The sequence below is a fragment of the Borostomias antarcticus genome, assembly GCF_949987555.1.
Source record: "Borostomias antarcticus genome assembly, chromosome: 14".
NCBI classification, from domain to species: domain Eukaryota; kingdom Metazoa; phylum Chordata; class Actinopteri; order Stomiiformes; family Stomiidae; genus Borostomias; species Borostomias antarcticus.
In genome coordinates, this window is record NC_140247.1 from 12,181,897 (window position 1) to 12,191,896 (window position 10,000).

General features: G+C 51.1%; 1 protein-coding gene across 1 annotated transcript in view; it reads left to right on the top strand.

Moving 5' to 3' along the window:
* Nucleotides 1-1,794: 1,794 nt before the first annotated feature.
* Nucleotides 1,795-10,000, top strand: part of xylt2 (xylosyltransferase II) — a 20,603-nt gene continuing 12,397 nt past the window's right edge. The window contains exons 1-2 of the mRNA XM_084448987.1: nt 1,795-1,927; nt 9,382-9,961. Of these exons, the coding sequence (XP_084305113.1) occupies nt 1,796-1,927; nt 9,382-9,961 (712 nt within the window). The 5' untranslated portion in view covers nt 1,795. The remainder of the gene's footprint in view (nt 1,928-9,381; nt 9,962-10,000) is intronic.

Here is a 10,000-nt window from a genome sequence, read left to right on the forward strand (position 1 = left end):
TTTTGCAGGCATGTCATGATCAATTATGTGAGTAAATGTTTCTCTTTTCATTCTCTCATTCGCGGTGTTGACATGATGATAAGGAGCGCTCGCTGTCACCGTTGGTCCCAGTGTGTTTTCCACTGCTAATGTTCCGTGTTACAGTTGTCAGAATGTAATTAAATATACAATCCTGTTCAGTCTGCTGTGTAAACACTGAAAGCTGTTATAACACACAATTACCAGGCCCTGTTGAATATAGACAATATACAACACCCCATGTGATAAGCGTTTGCCATTGATAAACAAATAGAGCTCGCATTTCATCTGATCTGTCAAACAAATGTGCTCACACATTTCCATCATTATCTCATCACCAGTTTGTCTGATAAAGTGAATTAGCAATCATATGGAAATTACATGCAAGGTACCAAATCACTCTCCTTCAGATTAGACATTATTAACATTCATTTCTACACAACTTCGTTGTCCACTTGTGTCAAATGAATATAACTGTGGGTAATTTACAATAAATAAGAGAATAATCTGTGGTAGCCTACTTGTTATTATCCTAAAAAAAATCGCACGGTCTCATGGGGAAAAAAATAAACTTACATGAAGCCACGATAACTGTGAGCTGGTCGGAGGGTAGTTGCGAGGTGTCCATGGCCGGAGTGGCGGTGGACATCTCTGATGGATTCTGATGGATCCTAAATGTAACAGTCTAAACTGAAAAATATTCTATTCACGAGAGTAGCCTAATTACAGTGCAGTCTGTGTGTCGCTCCTTCGTCCGTTTTCCCATTCCAGTGCGTGGGAGACATGCGTGTCCCGTGTGCTCCGTCCCGGAGTCGGATAAGTGTGTAACTGAAGTCGATCAACAAACCACCGTATTTGAGTCTAGAGCCAGAGGCTCACTGTTGCGCTCTCCAATCCCGTGACGTTGCGGGACCAGGCAGTCCATGATGACAAACACGCGCACAACCAGTAGTCAAGGAGGCATTTTTCCATGCTGGTTATCTGGTCACTGATCACAAAAGTAGGCTATATTGTTTTGCTCAAAGCAACACTTTTACATGTCCTGAACAAACCTTACCCACTCAAGTATATAGCCTATGCCTATAGGGGATAGCTGTCTTCTGATAAGCAACTGTTCATCAACTCAAACTATCAGACAGATTGGGCATAATAAAGTGAATCTGACGCGCCAGTAGCATATGCAGCTGAAGACGTAATCTTTCTCTGATTAACGATTATCACTGCCAACACAACCAAATCCTTTGAACATTGTGAAGCCGATGTGTTTGCAAAGTCATTGTCTTCTCTGTTGAGGGCAATGACGATGGGACCCTGACCAGTCAGACATCACATTCCTCGGCTGGAGGCATGGTCACCTTGGAGATGCCGGGGACTGGCAGGGCTGTGAACGGAGAGGAGAGGATGCCGCCTGCTGGTCGAGGTGAAAACTGCAGCAGAAGAGAGCAATAAGCTCAAACAACCCTGCAACATTTATGATTTTGGGTTTTCCACAGTGTGCCGCTTGTTTATATTTACAGACTAACTTTGAGAAAATGAAAATAAAACATGGAAAAAAACAAAAACAAAAAAACATATTATGGCCCCAATTATATGAATATTGTTCCATAAATTGCTATTCTAACTACAACCAATCAATGCAACTTGAAATCTGCAACTTTTCTGCCAGAGCCCAACAGGACCCTACTCGCCAGAGCGAGCGAGGCCAGCGTCACTATGCGTGCGCGCACTGAATTCTCTCGTCTTGCACGCGCTCATGTAAAACAGTAGTCGGGGAAAGATGGTGGCCAGCGTGCGAGTTCAGAAGCTCCTCCGACGATACAAGCTCGCCATTGCCACCGCACTAACTATCCTGCTAATTCAAGGGCTGGTAGTATGGAGCCTGAGGAGTCTCGAGGAGGGAGAGGCAGAGGTGAGAGACAGACTTGTGTGATTTGGTTATGTTTTGTTTGGTCTCTGTAGCCAGCTAGCCGTAAAAAGCTATTGATCGTTGCGCGTTCGATTCGTTTAGGGAACCCGGCGCCTGCCGGAGTACCGGTGGTGATTTCTGGTTTACATATTTCTGCTGTAGCCGGGTGGCCCCATTTTGAAATTACACCTCGCACGTCTCAGAATACTGTCATTGGTCATGTTTATGGAGTACTAGTTAAGTTTAGCTAATGGTTGTATTTTAACGTGGCTTAGTAGCGGCTCCCCAAAGCCCTGGAGTGAATATCTAGCTAATTCAAAAGCGAGAGTCAAAACGAGTGGACCCACTAACGTTAGCTGTCCTCTGAGCTGTTTCTCATGACAGTCAGACGCGTACAGTAGTTCTGGCCAGCTAAAAGCTTAGCCAGCTTTGTCACTGATATGGGTGATGTAGCTAGCTGGGAAGGTACTTTGAGAGGATTATTTGCTGTACGTCTTCTCCTCAGTTCATTTATTTTGTCTGGCATGTTAACGTTAACTTAGACCCAGACTGACCGAGCAAGCCAAGCCACGATGACGGTAGTAGATTTAGCCAGTGGGCAGTTTATTGAATGTCATGAAGCATAAGTTGTGCCTTTGCCAATCTTGAGTTCATTACTGGCTTCCTACTGTTCAATGATAAGTGGCTGAATTAATGTTACATTAAATGTAGCCAGACTCAGCTGTGTGTTCCGCCTATTAACTCTGATGTTATCTAGCTTAAATGCCGCCACTGTCAAATCAATTAAATCAACCTACTTGTGTGTGACTATCGCGTGGCGCGCCGAAGAGAGAGAGCGAGCCTTTTTTTATATAGCCGGCGAATTAACAGTGATCCCAGAATGTCGATTATTTAGCGCTATCGAGACCCTGCGAGCAAAATGTCAATTTCTGACAGGCGACGAGTTCGAGCGAGCATGAGGAATGTGGTGGTGTCGTGATTTTCCCCCGGCCAGTCTCTTCGCTCAACTCTGCACTCTCCCCAACGGCAGTACCCCAGATATCAGAGCTGGATCCATCGTTTGCATATGATCATGATAATCCTCCTCTACACACTGCTGTGGCGACTATGTCAATTCATTATGTCGACAAAGATACTGTAGGTCTGTTCCTGTTGCTTTGTCTTCCATTGCTGCTGGTCTAGTAGGCCTACTTGTTGGTCTGCCTAACCACATGTAGCTAAGAATATCTATCGTTAGGTAAGTTAGATGCTTAATGAAACTTGAGCGTCCTCTAAAATGTAGAACTGTGTAACATTCAGTATGACGACATGCCCAGGTAAAGACTGTCACAAACTTCAAACGTAGCTAGCTCACCTCTCACATAGTCTTCTATGGGAATGCCATTTTCTAGTTCCCATGATATCTGACAAGCACACCTGGAACCCTAGCTAGCCAGCCTGGACCTAAGGGCCCATCCCCAGGACGTCCCAGGCCCTCTTGAAATAGGGTAATTGAGAGCTGCTAACAGACGGGCCCCGGGGATCATGTGTTTGGTTATGGCTGGAAGCGCTGATCATACAGACAGCCTCAGGAATGTAGCAGAGCCCCACTGCTAGGTCTATCCATCAAGGTGTGTGTGTGTGTGTGTGTGTGTGTGTGTGTGTGTGTGTGTGTGTGTGTGAGTGTGTGAGTGTGTGAGTGTGTGAGTGTGTGTGTGTGTGTGTGTGAGAGTGTGTGTGTGTGTGTGTGTGTGAGTGTGAGTGTGAGTGTGAGTGTGAGTGTGAGTGTGAGTGTGAGTGTGAGTGTGAGTGTGAGTGTGAGAGAGAGAGAGAGAGAGAGAGAGAGAGAGAGAGAGAGAGAGAGAGAGTGTGTGCGTGCGTGCGTGCGCGCACGCGTGTGTGTGTGACCCTCCTGGGTTGATGGGTAGGGCACACACACACACACCAGAGAAGATCTTTCTTGATGGGAGTCTGGGAGAGGCAGCTGAGAGGGAAAGAAGGCCCCCTGGCTAAACAGACATGTAACACCAGGGAACAGACATACCTGTAACACCAGGGAACAGACATACCTGTAACACCAGGGAACAGACATACCTGTAACACCAGGGTACAGTTATACCTGTAACACCAGGGTACAGACATGCCTATAACACCAGGGTACAGTAATACCTGTAACACCAGGGTACAGTAATACCTGTAACACCAGGGTACAGTAATACCTGTAACACCAGGGTACAGACATACCTGTAACACCAGGGTACAGTTATACCTGTAACACCAGGGAACAGTAATACCTGTAACACCAGGGTACAGTAAACAGGTTACAGGTTGTGCAAACAAAGATGTGCAATATTCCAGAGTCTCGTCTGTTCTCTCAGATGAAATACGTTGGCCTCCTCATCCCTTCATTCCGGACCGTAGTGAGCAGCTAGATAGTTTTCTCTTCCAGCTAAACTACTGCTACAGTCCAGTGCGGAAGCTAACGTAGGCTAGGCTAGCTGCCTACTACACCACCTGGCTCCACCGGGGCACTGTTTTGACCAGGACCAATCAAGCCTCCGTTTCTCTGTCACCCGTTCGCCGTCTCCGACACCCCCGGATAACCACGACGGCTACGGCACAGCGAATCTACTCTCTGTTGGCCGAGACCGTCGACCGCAGTGTAAACAGGAAATAAGATCCTCCTGTGAGGAAGGAAGTGCCGTCCGCACATTTTTGAACTCCGCCATCATCAATCATGGCGCTGTGTTTACGCCGGACGGACGATTGCGCAACCACACGCTTTAACGTATCTCGACGAGAGGACTGAACTGAACTCTGGGCTTGCTCAGTCTGAACAGAACTTTACTGAGACCGAGGAGGATAGTGTGCGAGCATGGATGAGTTTGTAGGGTTTATGGATGAGCGTGGAGTGCATACATGGTGGATGAATGTGTAGTGTTTGCATGGATAAGTCTTTAGTGTGTATGGATGAGTGTAGTGGCAGTGTATTCAGAGAGCCTATTTCTAGGTGTGCGTTCGTGTCTGTGTGTGTGTGTGTGTCTGCGTTGGTGAGCGAGTTGGAGGGTGAGAGAATGTGTGTGCGAGCGCGCGCGTGTCGGTGAGCGAGTTGGAGGGTGAGAGAATGTGTGTGCGAGCGCGCGCGCGTGTCTGCGATGGTGAGCGAGTGGGAGGGTGAGAGAGTGTGTGTGTGTGCGCGTGAGCATGTGTGTGCGTTGGTGAGCGAGTGGGAGGGTGAGAGAGTGCGTGTGCGCGCGCGTGTGTGTCTGCGTTGGTGAGCGAGTGGGAGGGTGAGAGAGAGAGAGTGTGTGTGTGTGTGTGCGCGTGAGCATGTGTGTGCGTTGGTGAGCGAGTGGGAGGGTGAGAGAGTGCGTGTGCGCGCGCGTGTGTGTCTGCGTTGGTGAGCGAGTGGGAGGGTGAGAGAGAGAGAGAGTGTGTGTGTGGGGGGGTGTTCCTCACTCCTCTAATCAGAGGCACGCGTTGGTGGTGTGAAAGAATATAGACCCATGCATCGCATTACAACCCCGCCCCCTCCACACACACACACCCACACACCGACACACCCACACACACTAGCAGCTGGAGGAAGAGAACCACCACCTCCCTGCTGGGCTCCTACAGACTGGTGAATATCCTGCTGTACCCCTGCTCTGGTCTGTTCTACCCTGTTCTGCTCTGTTCTACACTGTTCTACCCTGCTCTGGTCTGTTCTACCCTGTTCTGCTCTGTTCTACCCTGCTCTGGTCTGTTCTACCCTGTTCTGCTCTGTTCTGCTCTGTTCTACCCTGTTCTGGTCTGTTCTACCCTGTTCTGCTCTGTTCTACCCTGTTCTGCTCTGTTCTGCTCTGTTCTACCCTGTTCTGCTCTGTTCTACCCTGCTCTGCTCTGTTCTACCCTGCTCTGCTCTGTTCTACCCTGCTCTACTCTGTTCTACCCTGCTCTCCTCTGTTCTACCCTGCTCTGCTCTGTTCTACCCTGCTCTGCTCTGTTCTACCCTGCTCTGCTCTGTTCTACCCTGTTCTGCTCTGTTCTACCCTGCTCTGGTCTGTTCTACCCTGTTCTGGTCTGTTCTACCCTGCTCTGGTCTGTTCTACCCTGCTCTGGTCTGTTCTACCCTGTTCTGCTCTGTTCTACCCTGTTCTGCTCTGTTCTACCCTGTTCTGCTCTGTTCTACCCTGTTCTGCTCTGTTCTACCCTGCTCTACTCTGTTCTACCCTGCTCTGCTCTGTTCTACCCTGCTCTCCTCTGTTCTACCCTGCTCTACTCTGTTCTACCCTGCTCTGCTCTGTTCTACCCTGCTCTACTGTGTTCTACCCTGCTCTCTGGTCTGCTCTGCTCTGTTCTACCCTGCTCTGCTCTGTTCTACCCTGCTCTGGTCTGTTCTACCCTGCTCTGGTCTGTTCTACCCTGCTCTGGTCTGTTCTACCCTGTTCTGCTCTGTTCTACCCTGCTCTGCTCTGTTCTACCCTGCTCTGCTCTGTTCTACCCTGCTCTGCTCTGTTCTACCCTGCTCTCCTCTGTTCTACCCTGCTCTCCTCTGTTCTACCCTGCTCTACTCTGTTCTACCCTGCTCTGCTCTGTTCTACCCTGCTCTCCTCTGTTCTACCCTGCTCTACTCTGTTCTACCCTGCTCTGCTCTGTTCTACCCTGCTCTACTGTGTTCTACCCTGCTCTCTGGTCTGCTCTGCTCTGTTCTACCCTGCTCTACTGTGTTCTACCCTGCTCTCTGGTCTGCTCTGCTCTGTTCTCCCCTGCTCTACTGTGTTCTACCCTGCTCTCTGGTCTGCTCTGCTCTGTATCGCATGGCTCTTCAATAAGCCCTCAGCCAGCTGAGCAAACATAATCCTGTTTGTGATAACAGACATCATCACACCTGTTTTGTGATAATGAACCCCATACCGATGGCAGCACACGCAGCCAACAGGCTGTGACTGACCTTGTCCTGCCCTCTCCAGTCCAGTCCTGTCCTCTCTCCTGCCCACTGGCCTGGCAATGCATTCTGGCTGTATCCTCTCCTCCTCTCCTCCTCCCCTCTCCTGCTGCCTCTGGCTGCAGCAGCCTCGGTTCCCAGTTCCCACAGTCTCTCACCGGGGCCCGTGTCTCTGTGCCAGGGGCCTGTGGAGACTGGCGGGGGAGAGGGAGCCCACATTCTGGTGTGCCACGGCTGCCAGCCCTCCCTCCCTCCCTCCATCCCTCCATCCATCTCTCTCCTCTCAGGCGGCTGACGGGCAGGAAGTGGCCAGCCCAACCACTGTTGTTGTTCACACACACATGTATGCATACGCACGCACACACACACGCATGCATATGCACGCACGCACGCACATACACACACATATGCGCGCACATATGCACACACACACACACACACACAGCCTACACACAGCCTACACACATTCTTCCCCCCTGTCTCCCCTCCTCTCCCTTGCTCTCTCTCTCACTCTCTCTCTCCCTCTTTCTCTCCCTCCCTCTCGCTCTGTATATTTTGGGGTCAGTTGTGGCACTGCCTTGCCCGTTAGTCAAAATAGTTCCGCTCTGTTTTTTTTGATGCGTCCATTTTCACAGCCTTCCCCCTGACACCCCCTCTCCTGTTTTTGGCATTCCAGTAAGACGAGCTGGACTGTGGTGAGCTGTTCATATTTCCTGTCTCTCCCCACGAAAACAGCAGAAAAATGCCAAGTCAGTAGAAAGATGCTGTAGGCAAGGCATGGTTGTGATTTGGGTAGGAGAGGGTAGGGTAGTAGAGTTATATAGGAGAGGGTAGTAGAGTTAGATAGGAGATGGTAGTAGGGTTAGGAGAGGGTGGGGTAGGGTAGTAGAGTTAGATAGGAGCGGGTAGTAGAGAGAGATAGGAGAGGGTAGTAGAGAGAGATAGTAGAGGGTAGTAGGGTTATCAGAGGGTGGGGTAGGGTAGTAGAGAGAGATAGGAGAGGGTAGTAGAGTTATGAGAGGGTGGGGTAGGGTAGTAGAGTTATGAAAGGGTGGGGTAGGGTAGTAGGGTTATGAGAGGGTGGGGTAGGGTAGTAGAGTTATGAAAGGGTGGGGTAGGGTAGTAGGGTTATTAGAGGGTGGGGTAGGGTAGTAGAGTTAGGAGAGGGTGGGGTAGGGTAGTAGGGTTATGAGAGGGTGGGGTAGGGTAGTAGGGTTATGAGAGGGTGGGGTAGGGTAGTAGGGTTATGAGAGGGTGGGGTAGGGTAGTAGAGTTATGAGAGGGTGGGGTAGGGTAGTAGAGTTATGAAAGGGTGGGGTAGGGTAGTAGGGTTATGAGAGGGTGGGGTAGGGTAGTAGAGTTATGAGAGGGTGGGGTAGGGTAGTAGAGTTATGAGAGGGTGGGGTAGGGTAGTAGAGTTAGGAGAGGGTGGGGTAGGGTAGTAGAGTTATGAGAGGGTGGGGTAGGGTAGTAGAGTTAGGAGAGGGTGGGGTAGGGTAGTAGAGTTAGGAGAGGGTGGGGTAGGGTAAGGGTGGAGCCGGGGGTAGGAGAGGCAGTGACGGAGGCAGTAGTTGGGTAGCTGGAGTAGCTGCTGATGAGACCATTTGGCCTCTGTCTCTCTACATCTCTCTCTCTCTCTCTCTCTCTCTCTCTCTCTCTCTCTCTCCCACTCTCTCAGTTGGGGTGTAATCTTATTGGTCAGTTGGGAGTGTGGCAGCCCTCCAGCTTCTCCTGCCGACTCCCTAATTACTCTTCATAGGAGTCCTCCATCTTTCACACACACGCACACACACTGCCGCATACACACACACATGCATGCATGCACACACACACTGGAATACACACACATGCATGTGCACTCACACACACACGTCCCAACTCCCACAGTGTGCTAATATGGACACTCAAGTGTGACCTTGTATAAACATCAGTTTATGCCCAATTTCCTAATTCTGTGTGTATGTTCCCTAAGCCGTGCGCTCACTGCCCAGGGTCTTTTGAGGTCCTTGTAGTGAATCATCAGCCCCCCATAATCTCTGCGTGTGTGTGTGTGTGCGCGCGTCTGTGCGTGTGCTCCTCCTCTGTCTTTCTCAGAATGCCTTACAAAGCAGAGGCTTGTCTATAAATACCGCAGCGAAAACACTCAAGCTCCTCTGCTGCTGGCTCTCCTGCCATCTCCCCTATGATGATGATGATGATGATGTTGTCGTTGTTGTTGTTGCTGTTTTTCCAGATGTTCATAGAGGGTGAATCATGCCCTTGTTTCGGAAACATTTCACTCGTCTACTGAATGGGGCGTTGTTGTGGTTGTTTGGAACCGACCACGATGACCTATTTACACTTTCCTCTTTCTCTTTCTCTCTTAGTTCAGTTCAATTCAAGGGTTTTATTGGCTTGCGAAACATGTTTACATATAACATATTTCTCTCTCTCCCTCTCTCAAAATAATATAAAAAATATAGCCTAATACAAAAATATAATATAAAAATCTCTCCCTCCTTCCCTCTCTCTCCCCCCTCTCTCCTCCCCTCCCCCCTCCCCTCCCCAGAGGAAGACCAGGAGGTCCAAGTTGCCCGACCACAACAACCAGGACCCCAAGCGTGACATGGCGGTGGCATGGAAGCGCCAGAACTCTCTGTCGGGGCGCAGCGGCGCCCTGTGGAATGCCCGGCTGGACCGGACGGGCGCCACGGCGGCCAGCGCCCTCCGCAGGGGCGCCCGGCGCCGCGGCAAGCCCAACAACGCCCCGGGGGGCGGCGGCAAGAGGGACGCCCTGGGGGGTCAGGCGGGGGGCGGGGCGGACGGCGGGCTTCTCCTGCCCCCTCACGACCCCTCCAGCAGCAGGAACTTCAGCGAGGCGCGTGGCGGCGGCGGCTCGGAGGGGGCGGCGAGCCGGTTAGCGCTACCGGTCATGCCCGGGGAGCCCGGCAGCGTGGAGGGGGCGCCGCAGCCCCCTCCCGGCGGGAACGACTTTGTGGCCAAGTGCGACATCGCGGGGAAGGACGCCATGTCGGCGCTGCACCGCGCCGCGTCGAAGGCGTGCCGCCAGGAGATCGCCAACATCGTGTGCCAGCACCAGGCGGGCCGACTCATGCCTCAGGCCCTGCCGCAGTTCTGCCCTCAGCATGGTGAGACCACGCACAGGAGACACACACACATACGCACAC